Source organism: Mytilus trossulus, chromosome 12 (assembly GCF_036588685.1).
Source record: "Mytilus trossulus isolate FHL-02 chromosome 12, PNRI_Mtr1.1.1.hap1, whole genome shotgun sequence".
NCBI lineage: Eukaryota > Metazoa > Mollusca > Bivalvia > Mytilida > Mytilidae > Mytilus > Mytilus trossulus.
The window spans coordinates 28,588,112-28,610,204 of NC_086384.1; the positions used below are offsets into that span (position 1 = coordinate 28,588,112).

The 22,093-nt window shown below is 32.3% G+C and overlaps 2 protein-coding genes across 2 annotated transcripts in view; one reads left to right on the top strand and one right to left on the bottom strand.

The window, feature by feature from the left end:
- LOC134692338 (uncharacterized) overlaps positions 1-22,093 on the bottom strand; it is a 60,395-nt gene that overhangs the window by 33,893 nt on the left and 4,409 nt on the right. The window contains exons 8-15 of the mRNA XM_063552793.1: positions 19,605-19,647; positions 19,054-19,217; positions 18,303-18,476; positions 17,210-17,419; positions 16,366-16,408; positions 15,669-15,832; positions 15,079-15,246; positions 796-1,005 (exon numbers count right to left, since the gene is read on the bottom strand). Coding sequence (XP_063408863.1) covers positions 796-1,005; positions 15,079-15,246; positions 15,669-15,832; positions 16,366-16,408; positions 17,210-17,419; positions 18,303-18,476; positions 19,054-19,217; positions 19,605-19,647 — 1,176 coding nt within the window. The remainder of the gene's footprint in view (positions 1-795; positions 1,006-15,078; positions 15,247-15,668; positions 15,833-16,365; positions 16,409-17,209; positions 17,420-18,302; positions 18,477-19,053; positions 19,218-19,604; positions 19,648-22,093) is intronic.
- On the top strand, positions 3,388-8,983 carry LOC134693175 (EMILIN-2-like). The gene is made up of 4 exons (XM_063553893.1): positions 3,388-3,522; positions 4,015-4,080; positions 4,304-4,369; positions 8,546-8,983. The coding sequence occupies exons 1-4, from the start codon at positions 3,429-3,431 to the stop codon at positions 8,938-8,940; spliced, it is 621 nt and encodes a 206-aa protein (XP_063409963.1). The 5' UTR covers positions 3,388-3,428; the 3' UTR covers positions 8,941-8,983.

Genomic DNA, 22,093 nt, shown 5'->3' on the forward strand with positions numbered 1-22,093 from the left:
TCACTTTTTTGAGTGTTTTTAAAATATATTTTAAAATAATACTTCTTGTTTTGTACAAATACAGTCATGGTTAAGACCTTTTCTTGAATAAGCCATTTATACATTAGAATAAAACAAGCATTCTGGATTAGGAAGGGCAACACTAACTCTGAAGTTTTCTTTATTTTTGCAACAATATATATGTTTTGAATAACTTTCAATGAATGGAACCAACTTGTCATGGGCTTATGCTTGAATGAAAATAGCATATTATACTTACCATTTTTTTATTCGAAAATATATAAGCAAGCAAAAACAAAATCGTGTCAGGGCTTTAAATTCTAATTTGGCAGAAACCTTAGTCACATAGGGTTGTTAAAATAATAGGCTTTTGACTGTATTTCTTGTATTGCAGTTTACAATACACCTTATTGCTATTTGGAAAACCCGCGCCGTTTGACCAGAGAATCTTTTGACGTTATACATCAATCACTTTTCCATTATTGCCTTAGATTTTTTCTATTGTGACCTAAAAATTTGACAGGAACCTATGTAATGGCGGACAAAGTGTATAACTACCAATTTCTCTTTCCATGAATCCTTAATATATGTCATATGTAATTTCAATACTATGTCTTTTGAGTGCCTGTTGAGTGTTAAACACCTCTAATAAGGGAAATCCTCCATGAATCAGAAAAGAAGATAGGTCTGGTCTACTACACTGAGATTTAAATAAATGCAGGGTTAAGTTGAGAAGGTTTCAACAAATTTCAAAATATTCTGGGTTATCTGTATTCATATATTTCAATAACTTACCATATTCAAAATCACTCAGTGTTCTGTTGTATCTAGCTCTCTCTATACTGATACTGAGTCTGTTTGAACAGGGATCCAGTAGAAGGGAGAATTCAATTGTTCTCTGAATCAAATCATTCTCTATACAAGCCTGCACACCTGTACACATAGTAGTTATGTGGCCATTGACTTTGTCTGATAAAGTTGGCAATGATAGGTTAGCAGCACAATCTGAAAAAAGAAAGGAATAGTTCATATGCTTTATATAACTATTTTGAAATCTGCATAACTTGAACCAAGTATTAACAACAATTACATGAATATTGACTTCATTGATTTGAAAGTTTTGCTATGTGGCATCAAGTATTTGCTTTTAATACATGGGAACATCTTGAGATATTCAGAAATGGCAGATAAAAAAAAAGTTGCATGTCTTAATACACCTTATCGCTATTTGTCCGCCATTACTGGACATCACACAGGGTCCCGTAAAATTTTGACGTCATAATTCAAAATGTCTGACGCCACAATGGAAAAGTGATTGTTGTATGACGCCAATAGGTCCGAGTACACAGTTGTTTAATTAAATTTGGAAGGGGTATAACATAAATTGGCAAGTAACACACTGTCCACATTAAGGACTATATTCGTGGACAACGAAAATCAAAGGATGATAACTGTGTACTCGGACCAATAGTTCAAGCGGAACAGATTCTCGGGTCAAGCGGAAATAGCGATAAGGTGTATGACTTACTGTGATTATCATGACCCACTTGCAATTCAAAGTATAGAATGAAATGTTCCAAATACTTCAAAATTAAAGTATGTCTAAAAATTTTTTTTTTAACAAATATTAAGTTTTTTCCAAAATCAATTTGTCAATCTTAACATTGAAAAAATATGCACATTAGATATAATATGTGCAATAACTGTTCAAAATTTTATAAATGTCCTACCAAACATTTGGTGTTTTCAAATTTACAAAACTTATTGACATGTCAATACAGACAGACAGAAAGATGGAAAGGCAGATATAGAAGACAGATGTATGGAGGGACAACACGAAAAACACTACAGGGATCTAGTATCAATATATATATTGGTTATTAATATAAAGTATTTTGTTAATACATGCAGGATATTTACTAGTAATGTCAACCAGATATTAGTAAGACAATTTGCAAATCAATGATAACTAAGAAGTTTGACATCTTCAGTAGGTACTCATTACTTAATATTCTAATGCAACAACGTCTGTAACGTCCATTTTGATTGGATAACGTCACTTGCATCAATTGACAATTGATGTTATGGGATGTACACGCAAGCGCAGACGGCATATGACAAGTTTTAAATACATGTTTTAACGTTGTTTTCTGTCAGTTTCATTAAAATGGAGATAACAAAATTGTATTTTAAGTTCCGACGGCATCAATTGGGGATTTGATGGTCGCAAATTCCGTTTACTGTCTCCACTAACGCGTCACCAGTAAACTTAATTTGCTACCATCAAATCCCCAATTGATGCCATCGGAGCTAAAAATACAATACAGTTATCTCCCAAGTGTAAGACTAACTATTGTTTACAACCAAAGAAAACTAGTATAAATCTGGCACTGCAAACTGATGCTCATTGAACTACAAATTAATATTAAGAAATCAGTTTTGAAGGTTTCAAAATAAAGTATTCTTGAAAGATACAAATCATTATGTACTATAATTACTGATTTTTCACTTATATAAATGTGTTACAATGTTTCCATCTAAAAACCAAATTAAAAAAAAGTCAATTTTTGGTGTTGAAAATGAACTGTTGTCCCTAAAATAGAGTTCTCTCCCTTTCTAATCTCTTTAATTTTCATCTGTATAATGTCCATTCCAATCAAATATGTGATACTCAAGTTATCCTCATAAACCATTTGTTTTAGTCACAAGGATAGAAAGAGAGAACCACACTGCCAACTTTTCAAATCTCCAAGAGGGAGGTTTATAGGGCTCGAGGACCAAATGCTTCTCTTATTTTGTTATAAGTGTTTTCATCCTGAAATATTATTGTTTGAATGAGTATGAATATGCTGAAATACTTTTTTAACTCATTTGAATGCCTCTTTTGAGGTGTTCAGTTTATGTTAGTAAGAATTTCAAAATTCACATCAACACTTCTCATTGGGGAAATTCCCCACAAATCTTGCATGTTTGGAGCTTAAAATAAAGAATCTTTACTTCTTGCCTTGGAAAGTAATGAAATAACTTTAGGTAAATTTGTTTTTCTTCAAATTTTTCACATGCACAATAATGACAGATGTTTTGGTTGTAACTGGTGATCACATCCAAAATGACACAATTCCAGTAACTAGTATCATTTCATCAACATAAAGATGTTCTTAAAAACATATGCAGTCTCTGTAAAATTGTTTTTTAAGAAAGCATTTAAAAAAGTCTTAAATCAAGTACAATTTCATCTTTTCTTTTTTTTTTCAAAATGTGATATGAAACTCAATACATGTACCTTTTTTTACTGGTGTAATGAATACCTTACATATATTCTAGTGTTAAACATGCAATATCATCATTTTGCAACTGTGTAGCAGGAATTCTAAAAGTATAATATAGCTAAACTGCATGGTTCACATCACAGTTCCAAAAAGCTCAACATGATGTATTTCCAAATGTTTGTGTTTAGTACCTGTCTGTTGTTGATTTCAATGCTTGCCAAAGAAGTAGAAAGTGGATCATGCCCAAAACTTGGTAAGTTTCCATATTAACATTATAAAAAATAAACCTGCATATGTTAACAAATCATTTTGTTAGTAATCGTTCAATTTCAAGAAAAACTAACTATTTAAACTGTAATGATTGAAACGGAAAGTAGGATAATCAAAAGTTAACACAGCAATCAAATTAAAACTAATAGACATCAGTAGATAAACATAGTCTTCAAAAATAAAAAGTTATCTTTACAATTTTTCAAAATTTAACCCATGCCGAGTCTAGAAGGGCAGAAGGTCCATTTTGGGAATGAGGATTTGTGATGTCTAATTGTGATGACACAGGGAATATCAGTTAAATCTTCAGTAATTCAGATTTTATTTTATCATGATGCAGGATCAGACACATTAGTTTATTGTAAGTTCAGGATTTGCCATTTAATTCATTGGGAATCCAGAATCAGTCACCATATAGCCCCTACCCCACTCTAGTCTAAATAAATCAAATTTTAATTTGAACTTTTATTTTCAGAAAACAAGATATTTGACAACTTAGTGGATATGATGGTTGCCATTAAATCTGGATCTCAAATATCAGGTAAATAGTTAATTTCAATATAATTTAATTATTAGTCAACATTTCTAATTTCTCTGAATACTTAAGGTTGATATGGGGGGGGGGGGGGGGGGGGGGCTGTTCAAATCACAATCCATAGTTTTTTAATCATTTGTCAAAAGTAATATATATATCATGCTTCTTTTCAATATATAATAAAAAGTCTCTAAATAAATCAAATTTTAATTTGAACTTTCATTTTCAGAAAACAAGATAGTTGACAAGTTAGTGGATATGATGGCTGCCATTAAGTCTGGATCTCAAATATCAGGTAAATAGCTTATTTCAATATAATTTCAGTATAATTATTAGTCAACATCTCTATGTATACATGGTATACTTAAGGTAGATGGGCGGACTAAAATTCCATAGATTTTATTAACCATTTGTCAAAATATTTTTCAAAAACTGTAATAAAAAAGTATGGATTACCAAGTTCTTTTTCATGCTATGGGGTGTGCAAAATTGTCAGATTTTGTAAAAGATGGAAAACCAATTATGGGATAAAAAGAATAATACACATTCTAATATGACGTCCTTATTACGCTTTGTAAACAAAGCCGTGTTCTAATGAGCACAAAATATGTTTGACACATGCCCACAAATTTATGTTTATATTACAGTTATTTCAACCGTTATCCTATAAAATATATACATTCAAGTAGCTTACATAAACTTTTATAATATATGTAATATCGAACAACATATATTTACCCTGCTCGTATTTTTTAAACTTATCAAATATGAAATGTAATATACAGACTCCTCGGGGAGGAAATGGGAACAGCTAAACATTGGTAGCTAACGCTCAGTGTAAAATATCGACAAATATAATGCCTACCCATGTTAAAATGAGCATAGAGCATGACATGAAGGAATTATTTCTTAAATAGAATTTAAAGAAATGTAAGAAGATAGGTCTTATATCATGCTTTCAGATCAGAAACAGAAAAAAAATTGGGTCACCAGATAACCTTTACTTGCATTACAATAAAATGGGCAAATCAAAACACATTCTATTATAAAAATTACTTTAAATGAGATATCTCATCTTATTTCTGAGTTACCTCCCATCAAGATGCAAAGTTAAAAAAAAAAAGGTAAACCAAACCAAAAATAGTTTTTTTCCAAACTACAGTAGTAAGTATGATAAAATACATCATTTTCTATATCAACATGAAAGTCTTGCACAAAAATTACATTAATAAGGCCCTAATTTGGCCCAAAAATTACTGCAAATTTAAAAGTTATCATACATATTCTTAAATTACTAAAAACTTGACTTAGGTATAAGGTACTAAGAAAAACAAAACAAATTTGACATCGAACACGTTACCATGGCAACAAATCATGGCTTCATTTGCATATTTTGTTAAATCTTGTGATTTTCCTTGTTTTTCATCAAAATGTAAGTATATTTTAGATTGAAAAAGTATGTGCGCACCCAAGAAACAACTTTATATTTGGTGAGATTATGCCAATAGTTATAAGGCCAATTAAAATTAATTGCTAGATTTTCATCCCAGCCCGCCCCTCCGAAATCGTCCCGCCCCAATTTTTTTTTTATTTAAAAAAAATACGATTTCCGGATTTTGTTCATGTCCGTTACCAGGAACGATCAATAATTTCGTTTCATTTAAAACTTCCTGTTTCAAATTTCTTATTTGTATTAATTTCTTCAAGTAATCTAATGCAAATGATTAAGTCGACATATTCTGCTGCTCTACGATGACAATACCATCTACCGAGAATAGAGATTGATAATGAGAAGGGCATGAAATATTCGAATTACGAGTAAAACGCCTTGTCCTTGAACGCAAATTGCGGTAGTCACAAGTGAATCGAAAACCGTGTTTTTTTCTTTATTCATAAAATGATTTTGTGTCAGGAAATTTGGACTGTGAATGATATCCAAAGCAAAAGAATCATAGAACAATATGGTACAAAAAACATGACTGGATTAAAGAAATTGAAACAAGCACGAACTTGTTTGATTTATGACCATATATTGAGAAAAAAAGTCGACAAACACGCATTTTAATTATAACAAGCCCTTACCCATGGCTGTTGTTTTTGTTGACAAACAGCAAACACCCTCTGTAATTGTCCCAATACCCAAAATTTAGTCATTAACAACAACTACTTTTTGGTTAAGTTCATGTTTTACATCATAATTACTTTCAACACTGAGTTTACATTTTATTCTGTACTCGTACATGTAATACTTTTGTTTCATACAATTGTACCAATTAATTTTATTGATTTTATGGGGACTACAAACCATTGCTTAGAAAGCAAAATAAATTTGGTGTAGGTATACCAGAGTTATATATACATGTGTATATATGTCTATATATGTCTCTGGGTATACTGTGAGTCCAACTGAAGAGAGCATTTCTCTTCTTTTTGATGTATACCATAAATAGGTTTCTAAAGCTGCAATTACATGTATAACATTGGTCAATCAGGGATTTTTATTTAAGAGTTTAAAAAATAGTGTAGGACTCCTTATACAGCATGTATATACATTAAACAAGCTTGTTTTCCACTAGCATATATACCCCGTGGTATGAAGAACTCGTGATGAGGGTTTTATATGAAATAAAATTTATAAAAAATAAAATCCTCCCACCCGCCCCATTTTTTTCAAAAATTTGGATGAAAATCTACTAATTAATTTTAGTTGGCCTAATAAAGCTTCTGTTAAATTATTTTGTTGTTTCTCAGCTGCACAGGATGTTTCCACAACGGAAATACAGATAGAAAACTGCATAAGTTCTGTATTTTTCATCATTTTTGTGAAAGTAGTACAAATTATGACATAATTGTGACGTCATAAGATAAAAATCTTTATGTTTTTTATTTATATTTCTTGACCCTTTTCATTTCTAAAAATTATGTGCCAATTTGAAATAGTTATCAAACATTTTATTTTCTTGGGCCTAAACTAGGCCTTAAAGCCCCTACTCCTTTGCACATTTCATCTAAGATCTATACCGATTGTTATCTGCTTTTTCAAATCCAAGATAGATTCTCAAGCCATCGTACTGACTGTGCAGGGCTGTATAGCTGTTCCGGACCATATGAGTATTTGGACTATACGCGTATGGTCATGATCATATGGGTATATACTCATATGGTCGGGGTAATTAACAGGTACATTTATGCTTACCTCTTTATATAACCCTTCTAGTTGTAACGTCATTAAAAGACAATACCAAAGGTCATTATTTCATTAAAAATTAGTATTAACAAGATTAACAAATTAAATAAGCAGTTTCACACAGTAAACTTCATCAATAGTCAAAACTATAGTAAACACATTTTTTATCATTACCGATATGTTATTACGAGTGAATGGCAAACTGTCGACCTGGGAAGATAACTTTCAAAAATATATTAATGAACTGTTATACAAGAAGTCAACTGTTTTATTATAACCTGACGTAAAAGTCGACAGGATAAAGAGTCTAATAAATTGCTTACTTTTGAAACTTAATATAATTAGCATTAGTAGTGCAATGTTTATAATTTTTTATCTTTATACATGTTTTGTAAAAAAATGAATGTCGTCACTGTCAAGGAAACTAGTTTATTTTTTTATATTTTTGGTAATACGTTGTACTTCAGTCATGTAACGATATTGGAGATCTAGAGCTTTTTCACCGTAGACACATCGGAATGGCCAAGGACCCAAAGAAAAGCTATGGTACCGTGTGGAAAATAGCGATGAATACTAACTTTGGAATCAATATTTAATGTTATTTGAATTGTAAATAATACAATTGCATGTAGCAATCATTGTTATTTTATAAAATTTTCTCATGCATATTATTGAAAAATATACCTATATGGTCCAAATACTCATATGGTCCAACCCGTTTAAAACCGAACGAGTATATACTCATATAGTCCGAAAATACGCGTACGGTTGGACCTTACGCTTATGGTCGGACCATATGAGTACAAGCATATGGTCATGACCATAACGTATGGTCCAAATACTCACATGGTCCGGAACATAGCCAGTTAAGGTCGTTAAAAACTTCCATTTGTTGTAGCCATATTAATAAGGCGACTATGCAAGGGCTGTATAGCCAGTCAAGGTCATTTAAAACTTCCATTTGTTGAAGCCATCTTAATAAGGCGACTATTCAAGGGCTGTATAGCCACAGTAAAGGTCATTTAAAACTTCCATTTGTTGTAGCCATCTTAATAAGGCGACTATGCAAGGGCTGTATAGCCACAGTCAAGGTCATTTAAAACTACCATTTGATGAGCTATCTTAAAAAGAATACTGCAATGTTCTATCACAAATATAGAAATGGATTCCAGGCTCAATCCACTGATTTAAAATGATATAAAAGAGTTTACTAAGTAAGAATTGGTTTGCAAGACCTTCAAAACAATATAATTTTCCTAATTTACAACTGTTTCATCTTTTTAGGGAAAAAAAATGAAAAAGACAGACCTGCTTTCACAGCAACATTGGCAAGAACATTAACTCTTACGAAAGCTTACCCAATTAAATATGACAGGGTAATTTTGAACCAAGGAAGAGGATATAATCCAAAGACAGGAATATTTACAGCAACAAAGTCAGGACTATATCTTATTTCTGCAACAGTCATGTCTAATGGTGGTGGCTACTTAGACGCTTACATCAGTAAAAATGGAGCAAACCTCATGAACCTGCATGGTCCACAGATCCATGGAGGAACTGAAACTGCCACTCCTGTGCTAGACCTTGAGAAAGGAGATAAAGTTTCAGTGAGAAGCAGTGGTTCATATAAAACCTATGGTAACAACTATTCCTATTTCTCAGCAGTTTATATTGCTTAGTTATTAACATGAGAAATGAAATAAATAAAAGTGATAGTCCTTCTGTATTTTATATTTTATAAAGTCTTTCCACTATTCATGGGGAGACCTTTTATATTTGTTCTAACTATTCATTTATCCACGTCTGAGATGTTTTTTGTTTTATTTCAAGACACATTTTAATAAAAGGATTTTTACCCATGACATAGGGATTACAGTATCACAATTAACTCTGCCTAGTTGAAAACCTACTCTAGGATTTATCTCCCAACACTTTCTTTTTCTTGTTGTTTTTATTCTTTTGTAACCATACAGGAAATTGTTTGTTTTGTTGCAATTTGTTTGTTTTACCTAAAGGATTGCTTCAGTCAAATGAGATAGAAGTGATCCAATGACATCTTATGTAGTTCTTGGACCGTTAGGAGAAAGGTCATGTTCTTTATTTTGACCTTCACATGTTATTTTTATTCCACAGATACTGCAATAAAAGGTTTTTGTAAAAAAATTGGTTATAATATGTTGCAACTTTGATGCATTTGAGTCAGTGTTTCTGTGATCTTTTATGGGAGTTTTAAGCTTTGGATTTCAAATATTTTGGTCACGAGCATCAGTGAAGAGACATGTATTGTTGAAATACCCATCTGGTGAAGGAAAAATGATACCGTTAATGTTATTACTACCACTGGGTCGATGCCTCTGCTGGTGGACTGTTAGTCATGTTATTAAAATTTGCTGTTACAAAATATTAGAAATTATTATAAATTAAGGAATGTATTTCCCTAATTCAAAGCTTATAGCTGTTCATCTTTTATAAGCTTTGGATTTCAAATATTTTGGTCACAAGCATCACTGAAGAGACATGTGCATCTGGTGCAAGAAAATTGGTACCGTAAATGTTGTTAAACCATATATATTTGAAATCAGTATAACTTCTCCATCATACATGTAAAAGATCTGGGTTGTTGTGATTTGATGTCTTTGAAATTGAGGTCAAGGTCGCAGGACTATTTTAAAATCAAGATTTTTACAATTTCTATAATTTCTTGCTGGTTCATGATAAATCATAAAATATCTCTTGCTTTAGGTTGGAAGTGAGATTATTTAAATGAAAATAACTTATTTTTGCACTCATTTAATGTATAAGTAATAAGAAACCATATATTTCTTTAATTATTAGATTGTAAGCTCTCATTTGACACCAGAAGTGGTTAGTGCATCAGACTACTAACACAAATGTACCCGGTTTGATCCCCATATTGGGGGAGAAAATTTCAGAGACTGAATTTTGGGATCTCCCTCGACACCATTTGTGAGTATGGTCTTGAGAAAACGATGATTGTCCATTGGAAGGGGACAATAATTGGCTGACCTGTGTTAAGAGAGAGCCATATGGGTTGTGTGTAGATTTTAAAAAAGAGCAGGCTAATGCTGCTACAAGGCAGCACTCACACACGCAAAGTGGAAAGGGACAAATAAAAGTTGCAATAACTTGTTTCACAATCCACTATAAATAAATATGTTTAAACTCAACTACCAGAAGTGGACAATTTTGTCCTCTTTATACATATGAAATACATATAAACCATAAATTATAGGAATCGGTGTAAAGGAGAAAATATCAGAAACTTTCAATCCCTCCTTAAAACTATATAGTTGACCTATTACTTATAGTTTAAGCAGGGATTCAAATTAGCAGTGGTTCGAGGTCTGCAACCTACAACATTTGCAAGTTGACAAGTAATGTGCATATCCAAGTAAAATCGTAAATGACAGACAAACAACATTGAAAAACAATGGATTCCTAAACCTGAAATGAAGACAATGACAATACCAGATAAAATTCTGGGGGCAGATAAGGGTAATTCTGGGTTTGCAAATCAAATAAAATTTAAAATTTTTTTTTTTAGGCAGGTGACAAAATACATCTTTGATGAAATGATAACACTAGAATTGAAAAACAAAAGATATATGATAAAGGAAGAAAAAGCAAGTAATATTTTACACAGAAACTCAAAATTCAATGCAATGGGATTGTAATTTTCTTTATCATTAATAAATGTTGATATTACATGTAGAGGTTTTTACTTCAATTCCAAGGGGTAATTTCTTCCCAATTTTGAAGGGCCCGTAAAAAGCTGGAAGTTTATTGCTTTATTTTCACAAATAGTGAAACTATATATGATACACTTAAAAACAGCTTTGAAATGGAACTGCTATTTTAATTGTATACTCAGATTAAACAATATAAAAAAAGATACATACAGTCCTTTAAAATATAGTAAAAAAAACAAAAAACATTGTAGCAAATAATGGTATAATAAGAAATTAATTACCAATTGTTGAGACAACACACTCACCCACAGTGACACCCTCCCCAATACCAAAAAAAATTAAACATTTTCGGAATTCATAATATACAAGACAGTAACATCTGTTATTAAACATGTTATACAACAGTGACACTGAAAATGAAACAAGCTAACATAAAACCAAAAGCCCATTACTTTTGTATCTTACTGAGTAATGAAATTTTTCAAGTAAAAGTAGGAACTGGAAATTTGGTTGTTGACCTTTCAGTATGGAGTGTCAATTATAGGACCTTCCAATACCAAATGTTAATTTGAACCCCTGTTAAGACAAGAGTGCACACTCTGAAATGTCATGCCTTCTTTAATAATCATTGATATTATGTTGATAGTCCTAAATATAAATCTTTATTACAACTGTCACATATCCTCAACCAAGAAAACTAAACATTGATCAATGAACCATGAAAATGAGGTCAAGGTCAGGCAGACATGTACAGCTAACAATTCTTTCATACAACAAATATATTTATATATATTAAGTATATCAAATATATTAAGTAAAACAGACCAAAACACAAATACTTAACATTTGGTAACAAGAGTGCACTCGCTGAAATGTCTCGCCTTCTTTATTAATCATAGATATTATGTTGATAGACCAAATATAAAGCTTTATTACAACTGTCACATAAACTCAACATTAACCAAGAAAACAAAATATTGATCAATGAACCATGAAAATGAGGTCAAGGTCAGATGAACCATGCCAGGCTGACATGTACAGCTAACAATTCTTCAATACAACAAATAAATTTGACTTAATAAAATCATTCTTATTGCTTATAAATTCAGAAAAACAGACCAAAACACAAGAACTTAACACTGAGCAATAAGCCGTGAAAATGAGGTCAAGGTCAGATAAAACCTGCGTAACAGACATATAGATCATAAAATATTTCCATACACCAAATATAGTTGACCTAATGCATAATAATTAAAGAACCTTAGTGAGCAGGCTCACATACCCCACGTCCCCACATTGTCATTGGAGAAATTAAATAAGTGTAAGAAAAAGAAATTGTATAAGAAAAATTAATTTCCTGCCAATATGCACATTTAAATAGTATGTCCTTATTATGTAAAAAATTTCATGAAATTCTGTTGTGAAGTTTCAGAGGAGTTGCGATGACAAACTGTTGCAGAAGTACATTGAAGCAAATAAGTTCAAAGGGGCTTAACTCCTAGTAAAAAAATTGAATTGCAATTTCCCGTCGATATGCACAACTACATTGTATGTCCTTATTATCTGAAAAGGTTACGTGAAATTCTGTTGTGTGGTTTGAGAGGAGTTGCGATGACAAACTGTTGCAGAAGTACATTGAAGCAAATAAGTTCAAAGGAGCATAACTCCTAGTAAAAAAATTGAATCACAATTTCCCGTTGATATGCACAACAACATAGTATGTCCTTATTATCTGAAAAGGTTTCGTGAAATTCTGTTGTGTGGTTAGAGAGGAGTTGCGATGACAAACTGTTGCAGTAGTACATTGAAGCAAATAAGTTCAAAGGGGCGTAACTCCTAGAAAAAAAAATGAATCGCAATTTCCCGTTGATATGCACAACAACATAGTATGTCCTTATTATCTGAAAAGGTTTCGTGAAATTCTGTTGTGTGGTTAGAGAGGAGTTGCGATGACAAACTGTTGCAGTAGTACATTAAAGTAAATAAGTTCAAAGGGGCGTAACTCCTAGAAAAAAAATGAAATCGCAATTTCCTGTCGATATGCACAACTACATAGTATGTCCTTATTATCTGAAAAGGTTTCGTGAAATTCTGTTGTGTGGTTTGAGAGAAGTTGCGATGACAAACTGTTGCAGTAGTACATTGAAGCAAATAAGTTCAAAGGGGCGTAACTCCTAGAAAAAAAATTGAATCGCAATTTCCCGTCGATATGCACAACTACATAGTATGTCCTTATTATCTGAAAAGGTTTCGTGAAATCTGTTGTGTGGTTTGAGAGGAGTTGCAATGACAAACTGTTGCAGTAGTAAATTAAAGTAAATAAGTTCAAAGGGGCGTAACTCCTAGAAAAAAAATTGAATCGTAATTTCCCGTCGATATGCACAACTACATAGTATGTCCTTATTATCTGAAAAGGTTTCGTGAAATTCTGTTGTGTGGTTTGAGAGGAGTTGCAATGACAAGAAACAGGACTGACGGACGGACAGACGGACAGACGGACAGACGGACTGACAGACGGACTAACGGATGGATGGACGGACGGGTCAAAAACATTATACCCTCCGCAACTCGTTGCGTGGGGTATAATTAGAAGAATAGACCAAATCTCAAAAACTTAACTTTCACCACTGAACCATGAAAATGAGGTCAAGGTCAGTAGACATGTACACCTTACAATCATTCCATACACCAAATATAGAAGACCTATTGCATATAGTATACGAAAAACAGACAAAAACACAAAAACTTAACTATAACCACTGAACCATGAAAATGAGGTCAAGGTCAGATGACACCTGCCAGTTGGACATGTACACCTTACAGTCCTTCCATACACTGAATATACTAGCCCTATTGCTTATAGTATCTGAGATATGGACTTGACCACCAAAACTTAACCTTGTTCACTGATCCATGAATTGAGGTCGAGGTCAAGGGAAAACTGTCTGACGGGCATGAGGACCTTGCAAGGTACGCACATACCAAATATAGTTATCCAATTACTTATATTAAGAGAGAATTTAACATTACAAAAAATATTAACTTTTTTTTCAAGTAGTCACTGAACCATGAAAATGAGGGCAAGGACATTGGACATGTGACTGACAGAAAGTTCGTAACATGGGGCATCTATATACAAAGTATGAAGCATCCAGGTCTTCTACCTTCTAAAATATAAAGCTTTTAAGTAATTAGCTAACACCGCCGCCGGATCACTATCCCTATGTCGAGCTTTCTGCAACAAAAGTTGCAGGCTCAACAATAAACCATGAAAATGAGGTCAATTTCAAATAAAACCTGCATGACTGACCTATAGATCATAAAATATTTGTATACACCAAATATAGTTGACCTATTGTATATAGTATTAAAAAAAAGACCAAAACTCAAAAACTGAACTTTGACCACTAAACGATGAAAATGAGGTCACGGTCAGATGACACCTGCCAGTTGAACATGTACACCTTACAGTCCTTCCATACACCGAATATACTAGACTTATTGCTTATAGTATCTGAGATATGGACTTGACCACCAAAACTTAACCTTGTATACTGATCAATGAAATGAGGTCGAAGTCAAGTGAAAACTGATGGGCATGAGGACCTTGCAATGTACGCACATACCAAATATAGTTATCCTATTACTTATAATAAGAGAGAATTTAACATTACAAAAAATGAGGCATCTATACACAAAGTATCAGGCATCCAGGTCTTCCCCCTTCTAAAATCAAAAGCTTTTGAGAAGTAAGTTAACACCACTGCCGAGTTCACCACAGGTTCACTATACCTATGTCAAGCTTTCTGCAACAAAAGTGACAGGCTTGACAAAATTCAATGGGAACTTAGTATGTAAATATATATATACAATTCACCAAAATTTTCATGCGAATCGATCAAATCATTTTCTTTTGTTCAATTTACGTTGTGATTCAATCAAAAGTTCAGTTTTATTAATATTTCTATTACTGCAAAATACCATAAAATTTCTTAAAAAGGTTCGACAGCACATTTTCCTATTGACTTTATTCCTCAGAGAAAGATCTGAAATTTTATAGGTTTGAAAAGTTGATGCTATGAAATAAGATAAACATTTGTTTCATACCTTGTGTCCATGATTCATTGTTATACAGGGCACCAGTTCTGTTACACATTTCATCCTGCATAAATGGTGCCAGGTTGGTATCTTCCATAAACTGTAGTAACAAGTTTGGTGTCAAGGGGTCAGTAGGTCTGTGGTTTCTGTTTAACAAGTATGCGTTCAATGAAAAACCTGAAATATTTTTCTAAAATTAAGCAATTTTCAATTTCTCAAATTGTATTAAGAGTTATATGATAAAAAGTACATTAGAATTGTGTTAAAAACATAATGAGCATTCTTATATATAACAACAATACTTTTAGTGAGCAAGCTCAAGTAAAGCCCTCATATAAAGAGAAAAGAATATACAGACCTAATGGAATGGTTTGTTTTCTGTTTACATTTGTGATTCTTTTCTGTTAAGATTTTAATTAGAAATACTTGTTGACAAAAAATTGTTTTTATTAGATATGACCTTGAACTTAGATCTAGTGACTTTAAAATCAATCAAGATCTTCCTCTTAATACATGTGAACACATCTAAAATAAAGTTACAATATGAAATCAAATATTTGTAGTTCCTGGAAATCAAACTCCTATATTAATATACTAACTAGAAATATGGAAGTCTGAGCTCCAATCACATTGCTTCTTTGATATAAGGGTTTTGTCCATTAGTATGTTAGCTGCTTCAACCGGTCCAGCAGATTCATATGATAATGTAAGATTCATAGAAACCAAGAACTGTCTGGACTCATATAGATTCTCTATGATGAAACTGTAGGAAAAAGATATTATATGTTTTTATTGTTTTGTTTAATTTGTGCTCTTCTTAATTCAAAAAGAACATTTTATAAGCATAAGTAAGTGCTTTCTTAATACAGATTCCTATTTTTCCTCTTTCTTTAATCAATTTTGTCCCCACTTTTCAAGATAAATTGGAGGCTCTGTCACATAAACAGATCTCAAATCATAAGCCAAATAAACGATTGTCTTTAGTTATATCTTAGTGTGTTTGACTTCTATAGAAAGACAGATCCCATACATTATGTCAAATTAAGATTGAGAACAATTTAGTGCTCAGTATGCTGTTATAAAACTTGTTCATTATTGATGATTGTTTGTTGGCCTCTTAATGTTTATTAATTATACATGATTACTTAAATGTCACAATTGGAAGTCTACTACAATTTATAAATAAAATTATCAACAGAATTTACATCAAATCATATTTTTTGCAATTATTAACAGCGGTGTCTTATATCAGAAACATTACATGGAAACCTTTGATTTTGATCAATCAATACTTACTCCATGGTTAACAAACCAAACAGATCCATACTTTGTATTACTCCTGTAAATTGAGGAAAACATTGTAAGTATGATTCACCCATATATTAATGTATATTCAATATCAAATTTCAAAAGCTTACGATTGATATTAAGAAAGTACACGTTCACTCCAAGAGGAAATAAAATATGAAATAACAATTTCATTACAAAGAATAGGGTCCTGAAAAAATAATCTTATATTCCATAACAATTAATTTATGTAATGGTAGTTGGGTGCCACATGTGAAGCAGGATCTGTTTACCCTTCCAGAGCACACGACTTAATCCCCAGTTTTTGGTGGAGTTTGTGTTGCTTAGTATTTAGTTTTCTATGTTGTGTGTACAATTGTTTGTTTGTTGTTTTTTTTTCTTCTTTTTTTAGTCATGACATTGCCAGCTTATCTTCCAGTTAACTTATTATGAGTTTGAATACACCTTATACTATTTGTCCGCCATTACTGGATATCACACAGGTTCCCGTAAAATTTTGACGTCATAAAACAATATATCTGATGCCACAATGAAAAAGTGTGATTGTTGTATGCGTCAAAAGGTCAAGTGGCCGGGTCGGCCGGCCGAGTAGGCTTATAGCGATAAGGTGTATGTCTCTCTGGTATCTTTTGTCTCTCTCTTATATATGAATTAACATATTTTTCATGTATATATCACACCAGGAAATAGCAGAAATTTCCTAATTCACATTTCCAAAGTCAATATAAATTGTACAGTAGAAAAATATTTTGAATATCTACTTTTCATTCCATATTCTCACTCTTCTCACAAAAATGAAATGTCTAAGTACCAAACTTCAACTTAAACTCACCCCATTGATAGTCATGGAAGGGAACTTTAAACTTCAGTTTTTCAATCCTGACTGACAGTTCAAAGTTACAAGAGTCAATTTCTAGCTCTGTTTCCATGGGTGTACCCAGCAGGCCAACTTCATGGCAACATCTGATAAAACTACAAGTGGCAGGTATGTAACACTTCAGTGTACTGGATGGTAAGTTCTCTAAGTTAGAGGCTGAGCATTCTGTAATGTAGAAAATATGTTTATCATTGAATCTTATCAAAATTTAACATTTAAGGCAATCTACTGCAGAATGGGGTAGACAGCAATACATTGTACAATCTTGAAGATGAGCTTGTCGAGTTTACATTTCAACATAACATGTATTTCTGTAAAGCTATTCTAAGTGTAATAGTTATCCTGCCAAATGTCAGAGGTTCTCTCTTGGCACACTGTTTTCCTCTGGATGCTAGTACATTTACATTACAAAATGTACCAAAAATTTTAAAACAATTAATTTCTTTACAAAGGAAAGTGAACCAATGCCTGGTGAATCTGTAGTACAATAGAGTCCCTAAGGTGAATACCTCAGGTATGCAGGGTCGTTATGATAAAATATATAAAATGTAGAGAGCCTTATAAAAACAACACTTTAGGGACTGCTGCAGAAATTTTATTGATCAACATGTTTCGGTGCCTAGGGCACCGTCATAAGAATAAAATTAATACACAATTGGTTTTTTTTTTAAAACTATTTGGTAACACATGGATATGTCATCCAATCACAAATTTTAACAATTGTTGATGTTCATGCAAAGTATAACTTATTGCAGTTGAAACAAAAATTTTAATCATGAAACCTACCATCTATTCATTTATCAATGAATCCTGTGTATGGTGAATTGTATATCTATAAGATATTCATTTTAGTTAACAGTTTGATTCCAAATATTTGGGTCATATCAAGAAAACATTCTTAGAAAACAATGTTTATACACATAGGTGTTTCTTAATCACATAATCACAAACTTTTACAATTGCTGACATTGATGCCTAAATTCTCACTTCTGTCACTGTTTGCAGTAGCAGAAGAAAAAAAACACTTCCTTTTATGCCATAAACCTACCATCTTTCCATCCATTAATAGCTCCTGTGTATGGTGAATTGTATCCCTGACAAGGTGTATCTGCCAGGTAAGGTCCAACAAATAAAGCCTCTGTCAGTCTGGCTATGTCTACAGGGAACAGCTGGGCATCAGATGTAATGTTCATCTCATTTCTCCAACCAGACTCAGAGAAATCTGTAAGATAGTCATTATAAATTCCAAATATTTGGGTTTTATTTCTTGAAATCAGTCAACTTTGCTTCTCCATCAGAAAAAAATCTATATTTCTTTATTTAATTTATTCCTTTTCTCTTTTAACCAGCATTAAAACTATAAACAAGTCCAATATGTAAACTACATGTTTACTTCCGTATTAATATTTTTCATGATGATTTGAAAAAATATTTTGAAATTATTATATCACAGATATGCAGGAAGAACATCATATTTCTTTACATTTTTTACATTCATAATCATGTAACAAATAAAATATACAAGACTTGAAGACATATTTTGTAGACATCTTTAAAATATTGAAAAAGAAGGCATGTTTACCTCTAGATGTCCTATAGTTTAATAATATCTTTATTAAAGTTTCAAAATCGTTGACCTATTTTCCACATCTCTTTTAATTCATAAAATCAGATAAAGAAAAAAATTGACAATTCCTAGATGACAATTGCTGGTTGATTGAGGTCTAGTGGCAAATATTTTATGAATGATCAGAAAGAGAACCAATCAGATCCTAGAAATCTTAGTAATATTCACTTACTTGGATCTCTGAAGCCTGTTTTCCATTGACACGGCTTTTTATACAAAACAGAACTATGGAACACCATTGATTCTAATTCACATGGTGCTGACGACTCATAGCAAACACTGATATTCATGTCAACAAGGTACTGGAATTCATTGGTCAGATCATAAATCATGTAACTGAAATATTGGTTGATAATATAAAATCAGGCAAATTACAATATCATAATATCTTATGATGAATACTATTGCAACAAGAAGAAAAATTAAACAAGAGTGCATGTTATATAGAAGTTGTTATCAGAATCAAATCTAATATTTAATAGGCATCTAATAAGAATTCAGTAATTGGCTCTGTAGTAAATATTTCATTTGGGAATATGCATCAAATATGACTATAGAGAAAAGGTGTGATTAAAATACTTCTCCTTTCTAACAGTTACAGAATTCTACTTGAAGTCTGTTTATATATCCTTTTAGTTATTTTTTATATAGAAATCCAAAATCACTTTGGTTATAAGAAATTATCTCTCTTTAATTTTTTGCATATCAAATAATGATACTCACTCTATTCGTACAACATTTTCCATGTAGAACTTCTGTAAACTTCCTGTAATAGATTAAAACAATATGTATACCATACAACTTGTTCAATTTAGATTAATTTTAGAATACATTCATTCTTTACTGAGGGGCGTAAAGGGGTGGTATCTGCACGAAAGAACGTGAAATAAAATTGCCATTTCTCAATGAATGAACAATTAAAAATGTATTGCATGTTGATTTTTTTAACGATTTCATGGTACACTGTGAATAACGAACCTTTTTCACAGCTGCATGTGAAATAACTAGAGGCTCTCAAGAGCCTGTGTCGCTCACCTTGGTGTATGTGCATATTAAACAATGGACACAGATAAATTCATTACAAAATTGTGTTTTGATGATGGTGATGTGTTTATAAATTTTACTTTACCGAACATTCTTGTTGCTACAATTATCTCTATCTGTAATGAACTTGGCGCAGTAATTAGAGTGGAAAATATTTGCTAAAAATCTACAAAAATTTATGAAAAATGTAAAAATTGACTATAAAGGGCAATAAATCCTAAAGGGGTCAACTACCCATATCGGTCGTGTTGACTTATTTGTAAATCTTACTTTGCTGAACATTATTGCTGTTCACAGTTTATCTCTATCTATAATAATATTCAAGATAATAACCAAACACAGCAAAATTTCCTTAAAATTACCAATTCAGGGGCAGCAACCCTACAACGGGTTGTTAGATTCATCTGAAATTTTCAAGGCAGATAGATCTTGACCTGATAAACAATTTAACTCCACATCAGATTTGCTCTTAATACTTTGGATTTTGATTTTATAAGCCAAAAACTGCATTTTACCCCTATTATCTATTTTTAGCCATGGCGGCCATCTTGGTTGGTTGACCAAGTCACCAGACACAGTTTTTAAACTAGATACCCCAATGATGATTGTGGCCAAGTTTGGTTTAATTTGGCCCAGTAGTTTCAGATTAGAAGATTTTTGTAAAAGATTACTCAGATTTACGAAAAATGGTTAAAAATTGACTATAAAGGGCAATAACTCCTAAAGGGGTCAACTGACCATTTCGGTCGTGTTGACTTATTTATAAATCTTATTTTGCTGAACATTATTGCTGTTTACAATTTATCTCTATCTATAATATTATTCAAGATAATAACCAAAAACAGCAAAATTTCCTTAAAATTACCAATTCAGGGGCAGCAACCCAACAACGGGTTGTTCGATTCATCTGAAATTTTCAGGGCAGATAGATCTTGACCTGATAATCAATTAAACCCCCATGTCAGATTTGCTCTTAATGCTTTGGTTTCTGAGTTATAAGCCAAAAACTGCATTTTACCCCTATGTTCTATTTTTAGCCATGGCGGCCATCTTGGTTGGTTGACCGGGTCACCGGACCCTATTTTTAAACTAGATACCCCAATGATGATTGTGGCCAAGTTTGGTTTAATTTAGCCCAGTAGTTTCAGAGGAGAAGATTTTTGTAAAAGCTAACGACGGACGACGGACGCCGGACGACGCCGGACGCCAAGCGATGAGAAAAGCTCACTTGGCCCTTTGGGCCAGGTGAGCTAAAAATGACATAACATGTTGCTCAAAAATAAATCTTTACCACCCTCTTTACTTGAAACACTTAAATTCCCCCTTATGCATCAAAGAAAATATTTTTTTAGCATTAATTAATCGTTTCTATTCAACTCTCCATCCTGTAAGAACTATTTTCAGAGCCTATCAAACAAATTCATTATTTAAGGTGGTACCAAACATCTTGACTAAAATTAATTAGGCTTGTTTAATTTTCATAAAATTTTGACAAAATATTTACTCTGACCCTTTGACAAAGATTCAAATATTTGTAAAACTTGAACCACACACTTTATCGAAAATATTTCATTGGATATATAGCAGTCTGACGAACGCTGTAATGTTGGTCATTGAGAAGCTTAATGTTTCCTTAACAATAAAACAGTCATGACAGCTGATTTTTACAGAGTTATCTCCCTTTATGGTGTTATGTACCACCTCAACCTGTACATACATGCTTGAAATTTTAGTCATTATATTTTAGGCAAACAATCTATCAAACTTAAATTAAAGTCTACTAATGACACTCTTTGGCTCTTGAAAGAACTTCTTGCTTGTGATGCAATGAAACATCTCAATTGAAAAAGGTAAAAATCCTGACCTATGGCTATAACATGGTTATACCTAGCTATAAATACTGTGGTAGTTACACATGTACCTGTGCCAATCATAGTTTAAAGTTTGTTTGGGCAAAAAATACCCAAAAAAATGGGTGGGAAATTGTTACATCTTCTAGAGCCTCAGGCTCCATTATTAGAATGACACTCATCCTTCTCATTTGAAGTTGTGCTCAGATGAGAGTCCATTACTTCTACAGAGCATCTTTGTTGATTTACATATAGTTACAAACTAAATGCATGTAACGTTTTTGTTCAAATTCTTTTATATCCCTCTTAATACAACTA